The following is a 27,549-nucleotide window of genomic DNA, read 5'->3' as shown; positions in this document are numbered from 1 at the left end:
GATGTTTTAAATGTAATTCACTCTTGAATGGTTTTTCTATGGCATTACTGTGAAAAAAAAAAAACAACAACTTTTAAACCTTTATTTTTAAGAGTGTTGCATTAATAGTGAAATAAATAATAGTGTTCCTGTAGCTCAACTGGTAGAGGTTGGGGGTTCGATTCCCCGGGAACACATGATAGTTAAAAACTGATAGCCTGAATGCACTGTAAGTTGCTTAGCATCTGCTAAATGCATACATTTTTAATTTATAAAACTCTCAGAGCAAAGTTAGTTTCCACACTAATATCCCTCCATGTTTTATTGCTGGAGTAGATGTGTAATAAACAGGAAATGGATATTGTATATAGCGGTACATTTTCATGTATCTGTGCCTAAGTTGGCCACACTATCACAGCAGTATTTTAGGCTACTATGGCTACAAACACCAGCTCATTTCTGTTAATCAGCCACTGATTATACATACTCTTATACATAACATACTCATTGTGACCTTGTCCTGCAGTTTTGAGTGCTTTCAGTCCCGCCAATGGTTTTGTTTGATTGGATCCTGGGTTTAATTGTTTTAAATGTGATTCTTTTGTTTTGGAACTTTATTTTAGTGGACACCCTGCAAATTATTCATACAGACTATTAAATATGACTTAATCTATAAACTAATTAATGCAAATGACACTTGTGATTCTGACTCATCTTAGGCAGTGACTTTCAAGAAGATGCTAGCCAATCATGATAGAAATCATCGTGATACAAAAGTCTTTCTTTAAGTTCAATTATTACGTTAAAATGGCAAGAATATTAAAATCATAATATTTTGAGAATAAAGTTTAAATAATATCAAAAGGGAAATTTGAACCACTTGCGTTATCATATAAACATTATCTACTGCCAAAACAACAATTTCTCTGTCGTACTACTGTATATGCAGGAAAGGTGGGCAGCAGGGTGGCATCTGGCGTAACGGTGGCATTCATCAGTCACAACTTGAGATGCCTGTCAAAAGTCCACTGGGTACAGCTGTACCAGCCTGCCAATGAGGGCCTAAAATTTAAAAGAGTTATGAAATAATAGTTCAGAACAGATTTGTAGAAATTTAGCATTCCATCACTTGTTCACCAATGGACCCTCTGCAGTGAATGGGTGCCGTCAGAGTGAGTCTGGACTCTCTGGATCCACTGGTGAAGTGATATAATGCAAATTTCTCTAAATCCATTCTGATAAAGAGACAAACTCACCTATATTCTGGGATGGCCCAAAAGTTGAGTAAATTTTCAGCAAATGTTCATTTTTTGGAGTGAACTGTTTCTTTAAAACTCTCATACTGAGATTCATATTATACATACTAGGGCAATATGTCTACAGAAATAAATAGATACACATTACACATGTAATTCTATTGCATTTCCTAGTCTGTTGTCCTAAATTCTAAAATGTATTTTTAATGTTTTTATATAGGCATGACTTAAAGGGATACTTATTCGCATACAAAAAGTATTCTCGTTGCTTCATAACGTTACAGTTGAATCACTGATGGCAGATGAACTATTCTGACAATGTCTTTCATACTTTTCCTGGACCTTGACACTGTTATTTACTTGGCAGTCTATGGGACAGTCTCAAACCTCCTGGTTTTCATGCAAAAGATCTTAAATTGTGTTCCGAAGATTAATGAAGCTTTTAGGGGTTTGAAATAGCATGGGGGTAAGTGATTAATGGCAACCTTTTAATTTTGGGTTGGATTATCCCATTAAGATGATAAAAATACGACACTGTCATGACTGTGACAGTGTACAAGACTAAAGTTAATAACACATCACAGACAAAACAACTGGCAATGTAGAAAAATCTTTTACACACACAAAAAAAGTGGTACAAATATTAAAGATATTGAGATAATTTTTTTGAAATCATACACATTCATCTCAATAAGCTCTCTAAACACAATATTGCTGTTCGTTAACAGCAAAGATGATCACAACCGTAAATAAACTTTCTGCTCCATTTCCTCTGTTTATTTAACAGCTTTTTGTGCATGAAGTTTGAGATGATTATGCACAAAAGTAACACCTCAGAAACAATTAAAGACTTTCTAAGGTATGTTTCCAGGTTCAAGTGGCATATTCACTCTGACAGAAAATCTGAATTTATTACAGTATTTTGTAATCCTTAGATCCTGACAATCACTGCAGTCCAACACAAAAAACTATTCAGACACCAGATTTTAATAATACATTTTAATATTGGTTTTTACTAGTGGCTGCAGGACACTATAGTTCATTAAGGTAAGTGAGGATAACAAAATAAAGTAAACTGTGACCAAAATTGGGACCAAAAATTATCGAGACACTTTGAGCTAACCATGTTTTGCTTAAGTGTCATCTGACATTATAAATTTTAATTTGTTCTGACACAGTTTAACTCTGAGTTCTTATCATATTTTATTACCATTTTCTAAACTATAGTGAATAAACTGTGATAATCTATCTATCTATCGATCGATCGTAAAGAACATCTGTAAAATGCAATAGCACAAGCTGAACCTGCAATATCCTCCCATGCTGCAGCTTATTATAAATAAAGATTTTCATAGCCAGATATATGGATTTAGCATTAGAAAAGAAATATTCTGCTCTGGTGGAGTGAGTGTTTTGAATATAAATACAGTCAGATGCTGAAATACTGCTACAGAATCCCTTTCAGCTTTCATATTGTGCTTTTTATATTGTGCTCTAAATAAACATATTTTCTATATTTATTTGTGGAATAAATATATTGTGCTGTATGTCATTGTTCATTGTGATTTGCATAGCAATAAAACAGAGAGGAATCTATTGTTCCTCGCAGCTTCATTTTGAGCTAAAGCAAAGGTCAGCTGATCTCTGCTTCAATTCAGCAGCCTGAACAACACAGTGATGCACATCTAGAGAAAGACTGGCCTTCGTTAATACTGTCCATGTACAATAGTTCTTAAATGACCCATCCATTTCCAGGCTCTTTCACAAATAACTCCGGTAATACCACCAAGTTGAGACTTTATGCTACAAAATTACTTTAAGGTTACAATACAGTGAAATTGTATGTATGTATTTTCTTAGTACATGTGCACAGCAATTTTATATTATGGACTGCCTGCATGATGTTGCTTAAACACACAAACAATGTTTATTTCCAATCTATCTGGTCTAAAATGTGTTAGGTCCATGCCAGAGATCATTGTGCTATTACCAATTTCATATTCATCCACCCCTAAAGATCACAAAAGATGATGCAAATTAATGCCTTATGATGTTTACTGCGCATCAAAAGTATGGAAAACCAATCCAGTGGTAAACTATATTCAGGCTGGGAAAATCAATAGAGCTTGTAAATAATGATGAATGATGATTCTTTAATTAGCCATTATTTCCCCAGTGCTGTGCCGAAATACAAGGGTTTCTGGAAATGAACACTGAACTCATTGCTGTGTCTCAAGATATTTCAGCACTGAGAGACTGCTGCTTGTGCCTAATTTGACTTTTTCATTACTTTTCATCAGGGACTCATACTGCTCAGTCATACGCGTATCGTATTAACAAAGCCCCACTTAAAAAGCTTTTTATGGAACAGGAAAATTCATAATGGCCAATTAAATCAACCAGATTCCCCAATTAATACTGCTGTCACACTAGAGCTTTTGGTGTGGACCCGAATCTGTGAGACCGTCGAGAGAGAGGTTTACACAACAGTGTTTTCTGTCGTGTGCAACATTTCAATAACAGAAAATTCCAACAGTTCGTTACTAGTATTCATTAAATAACTTCTACATTTTTGCATCTGATAGATAGTTTTTCTAAAGCGACTTACATTGCAATCAAGCTATACATTAATCCACAACAGCTCCTTTCATGCCTAAAGTTACATTTATGCATTTTATGAACTTTTTTAGCAACAAACATTATTCAGGGTTTTAATTTTATAAGTTCATGCCTTCCATGAGAATTAAACCCAGGACATTTTCTCTACTGTTTTGAACTACTGGAATGTAAAAAGTAAGAAACATGCCTGTGCCAAAACTGCACCTGATTTACCAAAGAATGTACCGAACGAACAAATAATGCTCAACTTAGACATACACATAGTTAAAAAATAAATATTCACTTTCCTAGGATATGATCTAGCATATAGGATCCTTTGCAAGGTCATGTTAGTTTTAGTGATCGTGTATTATAGTATAAAATCTGTTTTTGGACTAATGGGGAAGTTTTGAACTATCTCACATGTGAGGATTGAGAGTTTTTATAGTACAATGATCTCTACATTGCAAAACATCAAGGAAATTTTGATTTCTCAATTCATGACCCTTTAATTTCATGAATTTTTTTGTATTTATTTACAGGTGTTTCACCAGTATTTTGAAATATTTACTTGATTGAACTGTGTTTTAGCATTAACGGAAATGTCTGTAAAATTTATGAATAATGTAATGAGCTAGCAGTACCTTTTCTGTTATTTTACTGATGTCTTTTTTTACAGTGTATGCCACAATGAATACTAGTGTAAATGCTTGATTCTTGGTTGGCCAGTGTGAGGTCCGGGGATCTACATTCCGGGTTCAAATATTTTAGTATACAATTAAAAATCACAGATCAATTACAACTGTAAACCAGACTGGCTTCATTAGTTTCCTATAGCTTTCCTAGTTTCATGTTTCTCATGTTTGCACTCTATTTATTTCCACATAACAACATTATTTCATATTAAATCGATATTTCATGTCCATTTATTTATTTAATTGGTAAGCATTTGCATAATTAGCCATTTAATGTTCGGTCAACCAAAAATAAACCCCATAAGGGAGATTCGGGACCTCTCTACTTCTCATCAGGGTCCGGATGACTCTGTCAGGGTTTATTTGTGCTGCTGAGTGTACATTATCCCTTACAAGTCTTTGATGCAAACCGTGAAAGAACTCTGTGGGAGTCTCATCTCAGCATGAACACCCAGAAATCAGAGTTTAACTATCCAGGTCAAGCAACATTTGAAACTTGCACAGCATTTGACTCTGACCTTGTGAGGCAGGACGACGGCGGATCCCCCGCTGATGCCCACTATGGGCACGGCCGTCTGCGTGGAGATGAAGTCTAGGATCTGCGCCACGGCCTCGGACCCAATGTTATCTTCAAAGACCACCCCGTGCACCCTGTTAGCAGCCAGCGTGTCGCAGATGCGTGTCAGTAGAGAGCGTGGGTTGGTGTTGTTCACCAGCACAGTGATGGGGTTCACCTCCAGCGGTAGGTCCAGGAAGTTCTCCCGGCTCAGTCGCCCCTTGATCTCCATCTGGTAGGCGGAGCCGCTGAACACCACTGCCACGTTCACGGTGGGCTCAATCATCCCGAACGGGCGGCACTGGCAGCGGGGGGCAGAGCAGACGGACAGCAGCAGCAGCAACGGCAGCCACAGTGTGTCGCTGAGACAGCCTAGATGAACGCCCATCTCAGTCGCCTACTGCCTGGATGGAAGAGAACACAGCCAGGGGTCAGTAAGAGGGGATGGTGGGGTTTAAGGGTGGATGAGCCATATAATTAATGCCTCAAATAGAAGTCAAAACTTTAACTACGTTTACATGCACCGGAATAATACATTAGCAATCAGATTGTGGCTCAAACAACTTTTTAACTCATTTTAAATTGATGTGATCAATAGGATAAATCTAAGCATGTAAACACTTGAATATGGCTATTTTTATTGGATGAAAAAAGATTTTTGCGCACACGCACAGTGCCGTGATGCATAAGTTTAGCTGAGACCTTTTATATTTCATATATCTGTTTACACATAGTATGTTTTAGTTTTACGTACATTCATGTTTATTTATGTCTTACAAACTGGTCATTTAAATAAAAATTTTAATTGGACAGCAATTTTGAGGTTAATTTAAACAGGATCTGAATTTGGATTGGATTTATTTGGATTGCTGAAAATTTGTGCAGGTAAACATATCTACTGTGAGCAACATTTTTAAACAGCGTTTCAAATGTGGGAGTTTGACTTCAAAATGAATTATTTGGCAACGTTTCTAACACAGAATTGATCCATAGCAACTTTGTTGATGATGGCAGAGAAAAAGTTAATCAGTAACTATTTGCCTCTATAAACTGTATGATGTTGAGGAATGAAAAAATCAGCTACTGCAACTGCTTAAAGATAACATTAACATTGTGATTAAATATTAAAAATATCTTATTTAATAAAAATAAAAAAATTGTGAATGATTCACTGGTACACAAAACACTTGTCTTTGTAATCATTTATTAAAACAAGAAAACTTCCAAGTCTCTACTCTTCATTCTACCTTTTAACACATTTCATGATCTAATAAATGTCCAATGGCTAAAACCACTGATCTCTATATTATAGATCAGTGGCTATAACACTGCAGAGGGTTGTGCACACACAGAGAAAAAGGTGTGCTATTGTAAACAGATCAGTTTCATCCATGACACAACACTGCCATAATACTTCATAATCCAGACTTCAGACTCATTCTGTTGCCAGTCAGCATTAACAGCAAACCATTTAGAACTATTCCCGTATTAAATGCTAAAGGCCATTAGAGTTGCATGCAGAGATTGCACGTTTAGAGTTAGAGCTCGGGAGTCACTGGGTTGTCCAGATGCTGTCCTACTCTCAAACCACATCCAACAGATGGTGGCCACCGTAAAAAAAAAAAAAAAAAAAAAAAAACAGAACATGGGGATTTATTACCCCTAATTTCTTTTATTTACAGGGTGTTTAACATAATCCCTGCAATAAATAAAAAAAAGTCAATAGGCAAACATTGAGTTATATTATTGGCTTTTAAAGATTGTTTTAGGCCGCCAATATGGATATAAAAACCTCAGATATAAAACGAGGTTAAATTCAGCTTTCATTTATCATCTTCCATTTATAACTCGCCCAATCTTCCTTTCACGCTCTGAAACTCATATCCAGTAATATCAAAGCAGTGATCCTTAAACAACATCCGTATGGACACGTGGGGTTATCCGTCAGACTCAGCGCTGTTTTTAAGGGGATTCGGGTCTTTGAATGGCTTTAGCCGTCCGGCCGCCTGCAGGCGAGTGCTGCGGAGATGCCACTTTGAACATGCTGAACAAATTTACTGTGTCTCATGAGCCAGACACCATGTAATCCTCCGTAATCCCCCCTAGCATGTCATGCTTCACGGCCTGATGGTATCACCTCATCCGACGGTCTCGTGTGGCAGAGAAGACTATATTCCTGCACCAACCTTCCTCATTTCTCCAGTCTACAGTGTCACATGATCCTTCAGAAATCATTCTAATATGCTGATTTGATGCTCAATAAACATTTGTTATTATTATCAATGTTGAAAACAGTTGTGCTAGCTAATATTTATGTGGAAACCTTGATTTTGTTATTCTTTGATAAAAACAAAGTTCAAAAGAACAGCATTTATTACAAACAGAAATATGTTCAGATTAATAAACTGAATGTAATATAAGAAACATATATTTTAAAAAAATACCCTCTAACTCTAGCGTTCTCTATTATTTTTATTTGCTTGTTTTCATTTTATGTTTTTATGTATTATACATATATACTGTACTTCATTTACTCGCCCTCATGTTGTCTTAAACCTGTATGACTTTCTTTCTTCTGTGAATGATGGCAGAACATTCTGTTTTTAGGTTAACTATCGGTTTAAAAACATTTGCTGTACCAAATGTGAGGGATATAAATCAAGTTCTGCTGCACAAGCAATTATTGATATATGGAAAAGTGCAAAATGTAACAGATTGGCCAAATGGCTCATCAGTGACCTAATCAAATGCATTTCTTTTGTCGATAATGCCATTTAATTCAGGTATATGTCAAACAGATAAATGAACCGTATTAAAACATGTGGTGAATTTGATTAAAGCACATTACTGGTAAATGCGATCTAAAGCAATGTGGATAATTTTATACAGTGACAATGACAGATTTCAACACAGCAGTTGGCAGATTGCACATGCATGCTTACTCAGAGGAAAGAGACGTGCGACACACAGTCCGCATGGCCTTGTTACCCTTACACAAATATCCATCAAGAGGACCAAAAAGTAAAAAGGCACAATCTAATTTTTCACCAATAGCTCTGGAATTCACTGGCTACACGCTAATTTCCATGCACAAGCTTGTCCGCTCGGTTGAATGATTGCGTTTGCTTGTTCGCTATAACAGCTGTGAGGAATGTTCAGCAATTTATTAATATAAATTGGTACTGTAACTGATGAGAATGCAGACGGTGCGGTGCATTATTCATAAGTCCATACGAACAGCGAATTGTGAAGAACATGAGTTAATAGGGTTTAGAATCAAGCGGTTTTTAAACATCACGTCTTGATTAATGTTTATGAGCAAATAATGAGCTGTCAGGGTTTTGCACTGTCACTCTGTTTTATGTTTGTTTCTTGTGTCTAGTGTCAGCACATGGCCTGTCTAGTGCTCCTTTAGCCCCTCCTCCTTGTTTCCTCTTTACCACACCCTCTTGTTACCCTAGTTGATCTAATTGTGCTCACCTGTCCCTCATGTACTTTCCTCCCTATTTATAGTGCACCTTACCCTTTTTGTTTGCTGGTCCGTGGTCATTCTCATCACCACTGTCGGTGTCGGTGTCGGTGTCGGTGTCTGTGTCTGTGTCTGTGTCTGTGTCTGTGTCGGTGTCTGTGTCGGTGTCTGTGTCTGTGTCTGTGTCTGTGTCGGTGTCTGTGTCTGTGTCTGTGTCTGTGTCTGTGTCTGTGTCTGTGTCGGTGTCGGTGTCGGTGTCGGTCGGTGTCGGTGTCGGTGTCGGTGTCTGTGTCGGGCCTTTGTTTTGTCTGGTCCTTGTGATTCTATGTTCTTGTCTTACTCCTTGTTTTAATAATTTGTTTGTTTTTGCCCTTTTCTTTCATTTGTAATTTAGTTTTTCTAGTCTTGATTCTTGGTTTTGTTTGATCATTCTCTTAAGTTGATTAAATAGTTTTTTTTTTTTTTTAGTTTTGTTAGTTAATTGTTTTATATTCTTTATCTCTGATTTTAACTTGTGTTTTTATGGAGCTTTGTCTGGTCTAGCCTTGTGTTCGAGTTCCTGGCCTGTCCCCATGTGTCCTGCCCTGGTTCTTCCAGCTAGGCATCTGGTCTATCTCCAGGGTCCGTGGTAAAAAAGTTTCTGAGCTCTGCTCTGTGGTGCTTTGTGTGGCCTTCTCTATCAGCCTGGTCTTGCTGCCCTCTCTGTTACCCAAGTATTCTGCTAGTTGTTTCCTGAAGCCTTCCCTAGCTGTTCTGTTTGTGTTCCTTTTTGTGGTATCTGTTGTGCACTTCACTACCTCTAATGTCCAAACCATCTTAATCTGGCCTCCCTAACTTTGTCCCGCAAACGTCCAAAACATGAGCTGTCCAACATGAGATGTCCCTCTGATGTACTCGTTCCTAAACCTGTCCAATCTTGTCACTCCCAAAGAGAACCTCAACATTTTCAGCTCCGCTATCTCTAGCTTTGATTCCTGTCTCTTCCTCAGTGCCACTGTCTCTAAGCATAGCTGGTCTCACCACTGTCCTGTACACCTTCCCCTTGATTCTCGCTGATATTTTCCTATCACACAGAACTCCCGACACCTTTCTCCACCCATTCCAACCTGCCTGCACTCGCTTCTTTACCTCTTTCGCACACTCTCCATTACTCTGGACTGTTGACCCCAAGTATTTAAATTCCTGTACCTTCTTCACCTCTTCATCCTGTAACCTTACTGTTCCACTTCCCTCCCTTTCATTCACACACATGTACTCAGTCTTACTACGACTGACTTTCATTACTCTTCTCTCCAGCGCAAACCTCCACCTCTCCAGGTTTTCCTCCACCTGCTCCCTGCTCTCACTACAGATCACAATGTCATCTGCAAACATCACTGTCCAAGGAGACTCCTGACTGACCTCCTTTGACAACTGGTCCATCACTATAGCAAACAGGAAGGGGCTCAGAGCCGATCCCTTATGCAGTCCCACCTCCACGTTGAACTCCTCTGTCTGACCTACAGCACACCTAACCACTGTCCTGCTCCTCTCATACATGTTCTGCACCACTCTGACATACTTCTTTGCTATTCCTGACTTTCTCATACAGTATCACAGCTCTTCTCTTGGCACCCTGTCATACGCTTTCTCCAAGTCTACAAGCACACAGTGCAACTCCCTCTGACCATCCCTATACTTCTCCATCAAAATTCTCAGAGCAAAAATTGCATCTGTTGTGCTTTTTCTGGGCATGAAGCCATACTGCTGCTCACAAATTTCCACTACTTTCCTTAACCTAGCATCCACTACTCTTTCCCATAGCTTCATTGTATGGCTCATCAACTTTATCCTCCTATAGTTGCTGCAACTCTGCACATCACCCATATTCTTAATTATCAGCACTAACACACTTCTTCTCCATTCCTCTCACTCTCTAAAACCCTGTTGAACAAACTAGTCAAAAATTCCACAGCTACCTGTCCTAGTCACTTCCAGACCTCCACCGGGATGACATCAGGACCAACTGCCTTTCCACTTTTCATCCTCTTCAAACCCTTCCTGACTTCATCCCTTCTAATCTTATCTACTTTCTGTTCCACAGAGTTCACCCCTTCTACTCTTTTTTTTGTAAGTACTCCTTCCATCTCCTCTGTACACTCTCCGGACTTGTGAGCACCCTTCCATCTCTATCATTAATAACTCTAACTTGCTGCACATCCTTCCCATCTCGATCCCTCTGCCTTGCTAACCTGTACATATTCGTTCTGCTTGGCCTTAGACACCTCCCTCTTCACTCTGCGCTGTAACTCCTTGTATTCCTGTCTATTCTCTTCAGTCCTGTCCATGTCCCACTTCTGCTTGGCTAACCTCTTCCTCTGGTACTATCCTGAACTTCTTCATTCCACCACCGAGTCTCCTTATCTTCTTTCCTCCTTCCAGATGACACACCCAGCACCTTTCTCCCTATGTCCCTGATTACTTCTGTTGTAGTTTCCCAGTCATCTGGCAGCACTACTTGACCACTTTACTTCTGTCTAAATTCCTCACAACATTCCTCCTTTTTCAGCTTCCACCACTTGGTTTTCTTCTCTATTTTTGACCTCCTCTTCTTACAAACCAACAAAGTCATCTTACACACCACCGTCCTATGCTGTCTGGCTACACTCTCTCCCACTATCACTTTACAGTCACTAATCTCTTTTAGATTGCCTCTTCTACATAGGATGTAGTCTACCTGTGTCCTCCTACCTCCACTCTTGTAAGTGACTCTATGCTCCTCCCTCTTCTGTAAATAAGTGTTAACCACAGCCATGTCCATCCTCTTAGCAAAGTCCACTGCCAAGATTCCTTTCCTTAACTACAAACTTGCCCATCACCTCTGTTCCCCTCACCAACATGTCCTTTAAAATCCTCTCCTATCACCACTCTCTCACCCGTGGGAATACTCTCCATCACCTCATCTAATTCATTCAGGAATCTCTCTTTCTCCTCTAACTCACAACCTACCTGTGGGGCATAACCACTAACAACATATAACCCTTCAATCTCTTACTTCAGACTCATCACTCTATCTGAAACTCTCTTCACCTCCAGGAAATTCCTCACAAACTCCTCCTTCAGGACCACACCTACCCCATTTCTCTTACTATCCACATCATAATAAAACAGCTTGAATCCTGCTCCTATACTACGAACCTTGCTACCCTTCCACCTGATCTCCTGTACACACAGTATATCCACCTTCCTTCTCTCCATCATATCAGCCAGCTCTCTACCTTTCCCTGTCATTGTACCAACATTCAGACTTCCTATTCTCAGTCTTACACTCTTACCTTTCCTCTTCTCTCTCTGTCTATGCACTCTCCTTCCTCCTCTACTTTTTCGACCAACAGTAGCCCAATTTCCACCAGCACCCTTTAGGTCAACGGCGTCGATGGTGGCCGTTGTTAACCCGGGCCTCGACTGATCTGGTATGCAATTCGTACTGATGATTCGCATGGTTAAATTTGGCAATGTTTAATGCCGGATGCCCTTCCTGCCGAAACCCTCTCTATTTATCCGGGCTTGGGACCAGAAGTCACTGGAATGTGACCCCCATGGCTAGATTATAATATAATATAATATAATATAATATAATATAATATAATATAATATAATATAATATAATATAATATAATATAATATAATATAAAGTGCCATTACTGAAATGTAAAAGGTAATAGTTTATATTATTTATACAGTATTTATAAATGATTCAATAAATATAAAATAAGTATGTAATAATAATACAGTGTTTTAGCATGTCTAATCTTAGTTATAATGTTTTGAGTAATGTAAAAATAGCTTATATTTAAAAACAATAATTTAACAATATGGTAACTGCTTTGTAGTGTTTAAGCTTATTTAAAATGATTTGAATAAGGTAAATATAACTGATTATTTTTAATGACAAATAACTAACTTTCTCATAGTATTTGCTGTGATGAAAAAAGATAGGTTTAAATTATAGAATATTTCCAAAATCATATCATATTTAAAGGATTTATAGAAATAAATAGATAATTGATAATAAACTATCCATAAACAAGCGTCATTATTTTCCAATTCCCCTTGGTGACTCTAGAGGCACATTAATGAAACACTTCACCTTTAGGAGTTGTAATCCAGTCTACCAATCTACAAGTCTATAGTTAATACTTAATTTCCCCTCTTCTCTCACACACACACTATTTATTCTCTTACTTCCTGCATGGATTTAATATGTGTCACTGTCCTTGATTGTCCCGAGCTGCTATCAGTAGAAAGTTTGTCTCTGCTTAGATTAGTGACCTCTCTAATTTGGCTCTGTGTAAATCAGTGCTGCCTCTGAGAACACAGACCAGATTAGATCAAAGTAGCGCTTGCAGATCCAGTCTGGCATGAAGCGCCCCACCATCCTCCTCCCATATTCTGCTCCTTATCTGCCAGCACTCTTCGTTTTCTTTTTCTTTTTTTTTTCCTTCTTCTTTTTTTTTACATTTGTACAATGTCTTGAGTTAAAAATATTTGGAGATTAAGAGTGTATTTTGCAGGTCTGATCAAATATCTAGCAGCAGGAACTTAATACAGTGCTTCAAACCTCAAAGAAGTGTTCAACACCCTCTAGTGGACAAAAGAGAGAGGAAAATCTACAAATCACAATGTACTTATTGATTGCTATTGATACCATACGTCAGTTTTAACAAGAGTACCAACAGAAAACTGTAAGCTCAACCCGTTTCTGAGTTGAGGTCCTCACAAATTTTGGAAAAAAAAAAATATAGTTCTTTGGAAAGTATTTCCATCCATCCCTGAGCTAATTTTTCCCATTCAATCATAACATTCCGAACCTTTGATATGTCAAGGGAATCACATTCCAACTTCAGTTCCATCACACTCTGACCTTGGAAATTCCTCATAGTGGTACAATGACATTTAAAGATGCAATCCTTTCCATAACCCCCAACCAAGGTACATAACCAGGCTTTGATTGAAACTTTAAGAGAAAAAAAGGTAATACTATGACATAATAAAAAGCTCCTCCTCCTGCTTGACCGCTCAGATGAGATAAAACTGAATATTGCACAAGAATTACAGCATACTGGCAAAATTACAAGCAAGAGCCAAAAGACTCTTGTGTAGCTTTACATATTATAATCACTATAGGCCTATACAGTTTACATCATTTTTAATTTAAAAAAATATACTATAATAATATAATATAGTAAATATTAAATAATTTTCATGTCAAATAACAACTGCACTTACTCACTGCCATTACTGTAATGCAAAAAGTATATATTGTTTACATTATACAGTATTTATAAATACATAGAAAATAAGCATATAAAAATAATAATAATAATAATAATAATAATATGGTGCTCTACCATGTTAATTCTTATATAAAATACTTTGGAAATGCTAAAAAATGTTATACATATAAATTAAGTTTAATCTAACAATGAAGACTTTATAATATTACAATATAACAATAAATGTTTTAGCATTTTTACGTTTACTTACAATGCTTTGAATAAAGTAGAAATAAATGACATTATCAAGACTTCACTTCACTGACTTCATAAATTTTTCATAAAGTATTTATAAATAAATAAATACAAAAATGTAAGAATGTAATAATAATAATAATAATAATAATAATAATAATAATAATAATAATAATAATAATAATATGGTACTTTGCCATATACAATTTTTTAAAACCCTTTGAATAACCTTAAAAAAAAAAAACCTGTTTAAGTGTTTGGGTAAAATAAGGTTAAACAGCACAACTTGCTAAGCAATCTGATCCCATAAAATGCCCATGGACTTGTAGTGAATGTGAAGGGGTATTAAATCAGACGCACCTTCACTGATCTCATTTTTGGACAAACAGTCTAGTCAATAAACAGGCGCGTTTATTGTCACATCAGATCAAGGTCAGCACTCCATTTTAATATGAATCTTCATGACTGTGGTGCTGACGAATGTTTAAACTGCAGCATTCATTCAGCCTGCCATCAGATTTCACCCCTTAGCTATCGTGAGTCAACATCTGGCTGTCTGTCATCGGCCCTGACAAGCTCCAGGTTTATATTTACTCATGTTGTCTTGATTAAATGATGCCTGTCATTATGGTCTCGTGATAAACATCAGTAACAAGCTGTCACATTAATACGCAGATATACTTTCCTCTCTGTTCTGCCCGCAGCCATTCATCACGATTCTCATGCTCCACACTATGCTTCCAGGTTACAGGCAGCTGACTAGACGAACAGACAGACTGACAGACTAACAGCAACACAGACTGACAGACAGAAAGACAGACGGATAGATGGACAGACAGACTGACAGAAACACATACCGACAGACAGCTGGATAGAAGAACAGACAGACTGACAGAAACACATACCGACAGACAGACAGACTGATAGACGAGCAAACAGACTGAAAGAAACACAGATTGACAGCTGGATAGATGAACAGACAGACTGACAGAAAAACATACTGACAGACAGACAGACAGACAGGCGGATAGACGAACAGACAGACTGACAGAAACACGGACTGACAGACAGCTGGATAGACGAACAGACAGACTGACAGAAACACAAACTGACAGACAGACAGACAGACAGATGGATAGAAGAACAGACAGACTGACAGAAACACATACTGACAGACAGATGGATAGAAGAACAGACAGACTGACGGAAACACGGACTGACAGACAGCTGGACAGACGAACAGACAGACTGACAGAAACACCGACTGACAGACAGACAGACAGATGGATAGAAGAACAGACAGACTGACAGAAACACATACTGACAGACAGCTGGACAGACGAACAGACAGACTGACAGAAACACGGACTAAATACAGCTGGATAGATGAACAGACAGACTGACGGAAACACGGACTGACAGACAGATGGATAGAAGAACAGACAGACTGAGAGAAACACAGACTGACAGACAGATGGATAGAAGAACAGACAGACTGACAGAAACACATACTGACAGACAGCTGGATAGACGAACAGACGAACTGACAGAAACACAGACAGACAGACAGCTGGATAGATGAACAGACAGACTGACGGAAAAACATACTGACAGACAGACAGACAGGCGGATAGACGAACAGACAGACTCACAGAAACACGGACTGACAGACAGACAGACAGATGGATAGAAGAACAGACGGACTGACAGAAACACAGACAGACAGACAGACAGCTGGATAGACGAACAGACAGACTCACAGAAACACGGACTGACAGACAGACAGACAGATGGATAGAAGAACAGACAGACTGACAGAAACACATACAGACAGACAGCTGGATAGAAGAACAGACAGACTGACAGAAACACATACTGACAGACAGCTGGACAGACGAACAGACAGACTGACAGAAACACATACTGACAGACATCTGGACAGACGAACAGACAGACTGACAGAAACACGGACTGACAGACAGACAGACAGATGGATAGAAGAACAGACAGACTGACGGAAACACGGACTAACAGACAGATGGATAGATGAACAGACAGACTGACAGAAACACGGACTGACAGACAGATGGATAGAAGAACAGACAGACTGACGGAAACACGGACTAACAGACAGATGGATAGAAGAACAGACAGACTGACGGAAACACAGACTGACAGACAGATGATAGATGAACAGACAGACTGACGGAAACACGGACTGACAGACAGATGGATAGAAGAACAGACAGACTGACGGAAACACGGACTGACAGACAGATGGATAGATGAACAGACAGACTGACAGGAACACAGACTGACAGACAGATGGATAGATGAACAGACAGACTGACAGGAACACAGACTGACAGACAGATGGATAGAAGAACAGACAGACTGACGGAAACACGGACTGACAGACAGACAGACAGACAGAAAGACAGACAGACGGACAGACGGATAGACGAACAGACAGAAACACATACTGACGCTTTAGCTGTGCTAAACCTAAATTGTAGTGCCCAAAGATCCATGTGTAAATTACTAACCCAAGATAGATCACAAACAATGAAACACAGATCAAAATGTCCACAACACATGACTGGCCTGGAGAGTTGTGCTGACTCTCTCTGTGGTATTGTGTTTGACAGTGTATTTTAGCATGTGCACCTCCACATAAGGCGCTCATTAAAGCTGCTGCATGACTGTGGCTTAACGAGCCATTAAAGGGCCATTAAGACTCATTACAGCACAGTCATGCAGCAGCCATGCTGGCTTAACATGACACTGACTGATTCTGAGAGCTGCTGCAGGTATAAACGCCTCACAAGGTGACTACTATAACATTATACAGCCTTCAAGTACTTTCCCATGTCCAAATCTTACTGCATTTGAATGCATAAAAATTCAAGTCTTTCAATCTTTCTTATTTTATAGAAACCTGAGATCTTGTGTCAGCAGCAATCACAAAAATCCTGATTAAAATAGAAGTTTGACCTTGATATGTATGTAAATGTAACTGCAACTAAATGTTTACATCATCGTAACATAATTTGTATGGTGTTTGCATCTGCAAGCAGACACAGTGCTAAGGTATTGTGGGTGGTTGCCAGGGTGTTGCTATGCATTCTTGTTACTCCTCAACAGGAGGTTTTGATGTTTTATTGCACACAAAGCATAAATCATATAAATCCACATTTTGATGGATCATAAACGTGACAACACGCAGGACGTGCTTCAATTTAAGTTGTTACTAGCTCAGATCTCTAAACGCTACAACCTGACCTACTTAAATTCACGGACATAATAGTAACTTTAAGCATTTAGTTTGGCATTTATGTCTAAAAAACACACAGGCTATCAATTTCCCTTTAATTACACTCATGATCTCCACTAATAAATAATAAATCATTGGTTCATTCCTATGTGGGTACTTTGACATGACATTCACAGAATTGTCCTGTGTTGTTACATGCTACACTCTATCTGAACAACATTTTCAAATTAATATGCATGCATTTTTATGACCTCATGTAAATTGAAAGACCACATGGAATATTTGAACTCTTAAACATTAATTTGTCACACGGCAGGACCATTTAGTGAACTGCACAATGCAAAAAAAGTAACTAGAAAACGTAAAAAAAAAAAAAATGTGTTACTATTATTATGTACTATTAAAATGTATACATATATATAGATATAGAGTTCTCAAATTCCGAGTATGGGACACCATACTTGGCCACATGTCCTTTCCAAACCAAACCAAACCACAAAGCTTTTTGAAGTAACTGGATTGGAGTCTCATCACAAATAATGTTTTGTAAAGGGAAAATCTTGGACCTTGCATCCCTGGCTTGAGCTATAGGGTCAAATATGACCTGTGTTAACGGTGCTGCGTTAATACATTATTATTGCGTAAACCTGGACAGCGCTAAATTCAACACAAGAGGCTCTTTTTTTTTTTTACGTAAGTCTGTCTGACGTTTTTTTATCTCGCTGCCTTTTGACTGACAAAAAATAACTGGCCCTGATCATCAGCTGTTTTTAAAAAAAATCAGTCCATGGCCGAGAATGGAAATAATTGTTTTTATCTGAAGATACCGATTATTGGCCGATAAATTGGTGCATCCCATATATATATATATATATATATGTGTGTATATATATATATATATATATATATATATATATATATATATATATATATATATACACACACAAGTTATCATTGGATATTAAAGAACCTTAAAAAACAAGGTTTCTGCATTAAAAGATTCTGCATAATAAAACTTGCCCCTTACGCATACATTTTATCCAAAACTCTCATTTTAGGAACCCAAGGTAATAACCTTCTTCACATGGCTTTTCTCTCATCAGCATTAATATTGACCATTAGAAAGGACATGGATCTGGTCCTGGACTAGCACCTGGGACATTCTGTAAAGATCTCTATTAACCCAGTCCTAAAAGTCCTAGAAGAATGCAAAGAGTCCATCCATCAAGATCTTTCCCCCCAAACACATTTCTCACTCACTGTCAACCTTCTTAGCACAGCAAGCTGATTTGCTTTTTTTTTCTTTTTTTGGTATGTTTTTGCGTGAGAGTGAGGATTTGTTTCCAGGCTGTTTAACTGTAATTACATCAGAAAAGCAGCAGATTACATTGGAATTGAAAATGTGGTGCTGGGGCAATGATACATTTTACTTGACACATGTAGCTGTAGACTCCATATATCGTATATGGCACTGCTGGTAACACTAAACTCCAGTGCATGTTGGGTTATGGTGCATAGCAAAAGCATCCACTGGGTTTTCATGTATGGATAGATAGATATGTATATGTGTGTGTGGGCTATTTGGAGTGCGGGATCATGATAAGACGGCCTTAAGCTGAGGTTGTGGCATCCACCACAGAATCTCCGCTCATCCAGATGTCACTACGCTGCTTTAACAGCAAGTCTGCTTTCCTCTGCTCACGCACGACACTTGCTTTTTTCCAACTCGCACTGCCACCAACCCACTCACAGAGTAATCCGCATATAAACATACCACTTTGTTTGTGATCTGGCTTGTGGATCGACACCCATTCGCCCCTCGGTTTCCCATGTGTTGAAAAATGTAGTAACTTTCAGTGACCTTCCACACAAGGAAGGGAAGCAGCTTGTACATCTGTAGTGTGAAAAATACTTGATTTTACAAAAATACTTGTATACGACTATACATGATGTGGTAGCTTGCCTAAAAGCAAAACTTCTGCCATGATTTACTCACACTCATGTCACTACAAACGAAGGGTGCACTTCCCAAAAGCACTGTTAGCCGACTACCGTCGCAAGTTCCGTTGAACTGTATTGGTAACGACAGCAATTAGTTGCATTTGGGAAATGCAACCCTGTGTGACTTTCTTTTGTGGAACAAAAATAAATTCTGTTTCTTTTTTTTTTTGTGCCCATGGAGTGAAAATCGTTCGGATCCAGTGGTATTGACTTGTGTTGACATTGTTGCTAAAAATAAAATTAATACTAAAACTATAAACAATAGTGTATGCTAATGGGTAAAGAAAATCTGACTTTCATCATATAGACAAAGACAGGTAAAACATTCTCCTTAATTTCATAAAAATATATTCAGAAGAAAGAAACACATACAGGTTTGGAACATCATGACAGTGAGTAAATGATGAAAGAAATTTCTTAAACTATCACTTCAGTACTTAGTAATTAATCAGAATTAATTAATTACTTAAATAAATAAAAAGTTAATCATCTTAATCATCATCAAAGTAAAAATATACATGTCGGTGGTGGCCAGGGACAACTGTGATGTTGCCAAGGTGTTAAAAATTGTTGGTAGGTGAGTGCTTACGAATATGTTTGAACCAAATAATGTTTCATATGGTAACACTAAATTAATTAACTTAAAGTCAAAAAATATTTCCTGCTATAGATTTTATTTTATTTATTTTTTTAGGAGAATATAGTAATTTTGATCACTTTTAAAAGTAATAGCAGACCTATTCTCAACAAGCTACTTAGGTTCTGTCCAAGTATGAACAATAAACAACCATTTGTAATATGTAGAGTAAAAAAATACATTTACAAAGGCATCCATTTTTAAAAATGGCCTAAATGTTTCATATTAGAGACGTAATATTCCCTTAAAGAGTGTTATGCTACAATGCAGGGGAGGAGATTCTTGCTTTGGTGTTCGCCGTTGTTTTCCTTGCATCCTACAGCGCTCTGTCTTCTTCTTTGGCAGAGGACATTATAGTGACCAAGGTGCACTTGGATTGCATTCTGAATACAAATGCAAACACGTGTTTTGTTGACAGTAACACCTGAGCGCGCCAGCGGAGCTTCCCCACTACCGAAGCTTTGTGTGTTTGAGAGAGAGAGAGAGAAAGACACATGCGTTAACATTGTGTTTCCTCAAATTATGTGGCCATGGGACCTTGTTGCTTAAAAAATTTACAATTTCCCCTACATGACCTTGGAGCAATCCTGCAATCTGTCCCACAGTGGCTGTGTCACGCTTGTCATGTAATATTGTTGGGTTGAACTCATTTGCATCATTAACCTCTCTACTCTCATCTATCTATCTATCTATCTATCTATCTATCTATCTATCTATAAGTCATTCACACATTTCATTAAACCGATCAGCTCTGGGCGACACGTAATGTCCCAACTTGCTGACGAGGCATTGTCCTGTATGGTGTGATGCAGCGCTGGATGTTGTTTCTGGGAGATAGATCTCATTAAGCGGTGTGAGCAGTGCCAGTCACTCATCTAAAACACTGGACAATAAGAGCAGTCTTAAAGGAACGGCGCACCTAAAACAAAACATCATCATTTACTCAGCCTCATGTCGTTCCAAGCCTGTATGGCTTTTTATCCACACTTTGAGAACACTATTTCTTGTGGAATGTTTCGGTTGGTTCCTCGAACAAAGCTATTGTATGAATTTGGAATATGTTGAATAAAGTCGCGTAGACTCAAGAGCAGCGTGAACATTCTGTAAAACATCTCCTATTGAGTTGAGAGAAAGTCTTAAGGGTTTAAAACTACATGAGAGTGAGTAAATGAGGACAGACCTGCAATTTGGGGTCATTGAATTTACTGCACTGTCATTATGGCTTTCAGCATCGTCTTCATAAAACCACGTCTATTCATTTAACTGCCAGTAAGAACAGCATTGCTGCTCCGGTCTAATTTATTCACTCCATGTGTCTCTGTGCAAAGATTGAACGTCGTTCTGTGGCGCTGGGTGATATCAGACAACATAATGAATGTAATGTACACTGAACAAAATTATAAATGCAACAATCTAATCTGTGTTAGTGAGCACTTCTCCTTTGCCGAGATAATCTGATAAATCTGATAAAACTGCACATATTAGAGTGGCCTTTTATTGTGGCCAGCTGTCTAATCAGCATCCTGATACGCCACACCTGTGGGGTGGATGGATTATCTCGGCAAAGGAGAAGTGCTCACTAACACAGATTTAGACAGATTTGTGAACAATACTTGAGAGATATGGAGGCAAAAACAATAGTGTTGCGTTTTTTTGTTATTGTCGTTATTGTTGTTGTTGTTGTTGTTCAGTGTAATTCCTCACATCAACTGTTGATATGTTTTGTTTTTTCACCTGTGGTGCATTTTTATGTAAATAAACACATTTTGTGCATATATAATGTGAGGAAAATAATATATCGTGTGTGTTTGGTGTGGATATGTGGTGCATGTTTGGCTGTAGTATGGATTAAGACTGCATCTGTTTAGTCATGTGAGTTTGACCCATTTGCACTAGTCGACACCATGCTGCATTGAAAACAAATCTTACATGTGAAATACAAATTTATGAAGAAAAAAAAGTGGTGCTTATTCATGCAAACGTTGCCACCTTGATGCTAATGTGTAAGCAGGGCTATTTTAGTAATGTTTTATTAATTCAAATATTATTTTTATGTCTGTTTTTTATTTTTTATTTTAGTTTTAATACATAGTTACAATACATTGAAAAAATCCCTCCCTATTTAATTTAAAGCAATTTTAATGCAAGTCTTTATGGCTTTAGTTAATAACCCTCATTGTAAGTCATTGCTAGGCTTTTGACATTTAATATGAAACTTAAAAAACTAAATGTTTGTCTTGACAAAGTATGCTTTTCTAGTTAAAAACATCAGTGACATGAAGTTCTTTGAATTTCAATTAATTTAGATTCTACTTCCTTACATTTAAATGTGAATTGTTTTGAAATGTTTGAAATGTGAATTGTACATTTAAATGGAAAATGTGAATTCTGCATCAGGTTTGCCACCTCAATACAAACTGAATTCAAATTGTTTACATATAAAATAAAATAAAAACATTCTCACGCCAGACAGACTCATTAAACAGCTTGGTAAGAAAGGGTATGATCAGTGATCAGATGAAGTCTTGTTTTGCGTACAGAATCTGATGTGATTACTGTTGTGTTGCGAGTATTGAGTGTTGACAGATAAGGCGAAGGCGAGCTCTGCTGGTTGTGTTCTGTGTAAGCAGAGAACAGATGCATTGATCCCAGGGTTTGCTGGCTCCACATTGCACTGACTTGTTCACCACACAACAGGGTGGACACACACACACACACACACACACACACACACACTTACATAGATGAGCACACAGGCATTTGACAACCAGCACACACTCACCCTCTCCATGACTTGGCTCAACTTTCCCAATCTCTTCTTCTGTTCATCATCACTCATATTTGGGAAGAACAATTTTATTTTGTATCTGTGTCTATCTGTTACTATTGCTGATACTTAACCATTATGAAGCCTACTGTATAATATTTGATACACAGATTTCCAAGGCCTCTGTATGATCAGCATGATCAAAACTTTGCTGAAAACCTTGTTATTCACCATCTACTAAATGCCTTCTATCATCTGATTGATGGCTTATACTTTTTTTCAGCAAATAAAATGCCTTTTAGTGTCATTCCTTAAAAAAAAATCCAGGTTGTGGCTCTTTTATATTGTTAGCCATTTTAAGATGAACACTTATTGGATTGAAAACAGTTGAAATGATCCATACAATCTTTTTTTTTTTCTTCTTCATGTTCAAAAGTGATGCTTTTGAGAAATGTTTATTTGTTTGTTTCTTAAATATTACTGTATCAATATTACATGTATTTTCATATGGTTTGCCTCACACACACACAAAAAAAACTGCAGAGCTAAAACTTACTAATAAAATGATAAAACTAAGCATTTAAATATCATCAGGCACATTATTGGGAGATATAGAGCGACAAGTGATATTTGTATGCATTCTAAGTTTTCTGATACACACTTATAAAGATCTCATTGATATCATACTACATAAAAGCCAGATGTATCAAACATGACTCTCAAAAAAGAAAGAAAGGGGGGACAATTGTATATTTAGCTTGTTACTTGGAAAGTTATCTTCTAGGTTCCAGGTCAACCTTGAGAAATCTAGTAACCTATAAGTGCTTCTTAATTGGTTGAAGGAAAAACTGAAAAATGAGACACGATTTCTCAACTGATCTATACAGGCTCACCCTTGAATGCGAGACAAAGCCTTGAGTGAAGATAGAACACCTCATAGTTTTGACGTAACTGTCCTACACTCCTAGAGCGCACACTGTGTCCTTCATAGTACACACTACACATGCAGTGCCAGCCCTACACAGACCTTCCTTACATTTCTCAGCAAATATGCTAACAGAGACATCTAAATCCTGTCTACGTTTGTTTATAACTACAACATACGAAACTCGTCATCGAATGAGCTTAAATATAAACGTTATTCCTGCAAGGGGAGTATTTATTCGTATTATTAAAAGTAAAATCATATCAGGTCATATCTAAAAAAAAAAGGAAAAAAAGGTATTACTCTGAAAGCACTGCTCTGGAGGAGTACAAGGACGCAAGGGCAATCAGGTCATCTACAAAATCTTTCAGTTTTTCACATAAATTACATTTCTATCTACATTCCACAAAAATATTTGAAAACAACAGTTGATTTTTACTAATCATCTCCTGTTTTACTAATTATAAATGTTCTCCCAAAAATCATATTGATATTATTGGAAACTGAAGAGATATAATTATGATTGATTATGTTTCTCCATTTGCCCTGGAGTATATATTTAGCTGGGCTCTTTCTAATTTTGAAACTGTCACCCACCACTTTGATTTCTTAATAACTTTCCCTGAACATTTTGTACAAGATTACCTGTGATTGGATCTGATAGACTAGCATTTGTCTCTTTCTAGCCATCCCATACACCTCTTCCCATTATCCACCTTGTTGTTATGAAGCACCCTCTTCCCACTACGAAAGTGGCACATTATCACAGCTTCAGCGGGACGAATCCCAAATGCGTCACTGTGTGCTCCATAATAACTGCTCCCAACAGTAATTACTGAAAGCTGTCATTGCTTCAATTCCAAGATCTCTCAGTTCACCCCTCAACGGAATTCAATTTCTGCCGCTTTAACATTCCAGGACAACGACTTTAACGGGGAAACGCGCTCCATCTGCTGTGAGAAGTGATTGATCTTTGGTGTACCTGCAAGCCAGGAACCTCAGAGTGACATACTACAGCAACAACATGCATTAACCTACAGGTTTGTTTTCTGGTGTCCATCACACATGAATGAAAACTTTACTATTTCAACGAGCATCCAACCTGTGGGTGCACCGGCTGGAGATGAGAGTTTCGCAGCCCTGTCCGACCACAGTAAGGCACTTTCCAGATGATTCATAACCCAAACACACCTAGCATTCATTTCACACTGCACAGATCATAAATGGAATTGCCAGTTCACTAAAATCACAAATTAACAGGTGCGCAAGTTCAAAAATCCGGTTTAAAGTGCATCTGCATGTATGTGTGCCAGCAACATCCCTGCCAGAAGTGAAGGTGATCAGTTACCTGCTTTGGCAAACCACATCCAGCCCGGACACCCGACAGCACATTTTCTCCTTCGTGACTCGTCCTGATTTTTTTTCTTCTTCTTTTTTTTCCCTCGTCCCCCCTTCTTCTCTCTCTCTCTCTCTCGTGGCTCTTGTTTGATTCTATTTCAGTGTAGACAGAACAGCCCACTGTGACAGTAGCATGGTCTCTAGCAGTTTGGCAGAAGGTCACATCATTTTCGTGAGGGGAGGGGGGGACGGATGGAGGGAGGGGGGGTGGAAATAGGAGGTGGCGTGGAGAGATGGAGGAAGAGTGAATGCTAGAGGAGAAATGAGACGCAGGAGACGGCTGTCCACAAGTGTCCTGGTGCAGATGCACATAGAGCTCCTCGTCCAGGATGGTCACAGGTTACGGGCCGCATGTGTCTCAGCTCTCCTTGGACGGGTCAAAATCTCAGTGCGTCCAAATCAGATCAGGAATGGAATAGAATTTAGAATGTTCTGCTGTTCCATGTCAAAATAAACAAACAGGAAATGGAGTTTTCGGTGCATTCCGAGTTCTTTTCAGTCCAAAGAACAGATTTTGTTTACCTTGCTAACTTGTTTCCAACACGTTCTTCAAGTGTAGTCCTGACTCCAGTAAAAGACACAATGGATTACTCCAAAAACACTGGCAGTTAGAAGGGCACACAGGTGGCACAGGCCGATAGGCTGTTGATTGCTAGCCAACAGATATTTTAGCTTCTTATTCCCTGGAGTTTGTAACTATTTTTGTCTCCTGTAGTTGTAAAGCAAGATCCTGTTCAAAAGTTCCTCATTTCTGTTTCCCCTGACCCCTGATGTTTGATGTGTGTTCGTCTGATGCTGTGGAGTGCAGTTACGGTTCTCAGATTACTGTAGTTGTAATCCTGGCTCCTTCTGCACTCCATATCAGAGGCAGGACTTGTGAGCTGTAATCATTATGTGGTAAGGATTTATTCTAACTCTCTCTCTCTCTCTCTAACCCTCCTCCCTCCCTTCTCCCTTCCTCTAGAGTAGACCATCTTCTCTCTCTCTCTTTAAATAACTCTTCTTAAACAGATGGCTTTCTGTGATTGGTTATTTCCACTCCCATTCTTTGAAGTCCAGACATAATATTGATAGCAATTTCATAGTCTGCGAATGCAACTGCATACTTTTGGCATTGACACCAATTTTACTTTATAATCTTGTTTACGACCGTATACTTGTGTGTACAGCATCTAGGTTGGGTTTTACTACCAATAGCTCAAATGCTGTAGCCTAATAGGAGTTTCTCTCAGTGCTAAAGGTCAGGGGGTGCATTTATCTAGTTGGACTCACTTTTTGTAATGGTCAAAAATGTGTATTAAACAAACAGTTGAGAGGCAGAAGAGCTCGTACATCTTTGAATTATGCAAGTGAACACACACACACACACATAAGGACAAGCAAACATCATCCATCCATGCATTATTCTGGTCCTGGATGTTGATTGGTTAATTCAGCAATCCTGGCATCCAAATGTGCAGAATTCAATTCATTGAGTTGTTGAACTGAATTACTGAAGCTGTAATACCCTAGAAAGTATATCTTTATAACTTATTTACACTTGCATAAAAAGATTGCATATTTTTTTCTTTAAATGGAGAATTCATTAAAAAATTTAAATTAAAAATTAAAAATATCATCATTTACTCACCCACATGTCATTCAAAACCTGTATGACTTATTTTCTTCTGAGAAACACAAAAGGAGTTATTCTGAAGAATGTTTCTGCTGCTTTTGTCCATATTGCGAAAGTACATTTTGTACAAAACAATCAAGCTCCAAAAAGGACACAAGTATAGCATGAAATTGATCCAAAAATTTTAAACATCAGCTAAGGTCAAATCTCACTGGTTTTTTGATGTTACATGACCAACTTTCATAATGTACAAATTTAAGGTCCTATGACAAAAAAATGTTTTGAACCAATCAGAAAACTCAATTAATGCACACCATTCAGTGATGGAATTCAAAAATATAGTACTGCTTAAACTGCCAATATACATTGTTTGTCACAATATTTTCACACTATAAATATATAGGTCTAAAAAGACCTTTTTAAAAAATCACGTCTGTTGGTGTGGACAGTAAAGTCTGTTGGTTCATGGGATCCAGTTTTGAGGCCTGGCTCATGTCCTCATCTTCCTCTCTGTCTCACTACAGCTCCTGACTTTGCTGTCCTAATTATACAAGCCCATAAAGTAAACATGGCCATAGAGAATACTATATTTTCTAAATGTCTAAATGTATTTTCCATTATAGGATTGTTACTATAGAGTCCTGGCAAAGTCTTATTTTGGACATATAAGCATTTTGCAGACATATCCAATAAGAAAAAAATATATATTATATTTATATATTTATTTATTTTTCAAGCTATATGTATATACATTTTTTCTTGTAGCTCAAGCGGTAGATCATTACGTTAGCAGCACAAGGTTGTGGGTTCAATTCCCAGGGAACACATGTTCTGTAAAAAAAAATGTTAGCCTGAATGCACTGTAAGTC

The 27,549-nt window shown here is 38.0% G+C and overlaps 1 protein-coding gene across 1 annotated transcript in view; it reads right to left on the bottom strand.

The window, feature by feature from the left end:
* The window catches only part of LOC113052002 (glutamate receptor ionotropic, NMDA 2C-like), a 65,925-nt gene extending 39,918 nt beyond the window's left edge, over positions 1-26,007 (bottom strand). Inside the window, exons 1-2 of the mRNA XM_026216240.1 lie at positions 25,016-26,007; positions 5,047-5,488 (exon numbers count right to left, since the gene is read on the bottom strand). Coding sequence (XP_026072025.1) covers positions 5,047-5,472 — 426 coding nt within the window. The 5' untranslated portion in view covers positions 5,473-5,488; positions 25,016-26,007. The remainder of the gene's footprint in view (positions 1-5,046; positions 5,489-25,015) is intronic.
* Between the last annotated feature and the right edge of the window lie 1,542 nt (positions 26,008-27,549).

Source organism: Carassius auratus, chromosome 3, assembly GCF_003368295.1.
Source record: "Carassius auratus strain Wakin chromosome 3, ASM336829v1, whole genome shotgun sequence".
Lineage (NCBI taxonomy): Eukaryota > Metazoa > Chordata > Actinopteri > Cypriniformes > Cyprinidae > Carassius > Carassius auratus.
The sequence above is the reverse complement of the archived record's forward strand: the minus strand, read 5'-3'. Positions and strand labels throughout refer to the sequence as shown.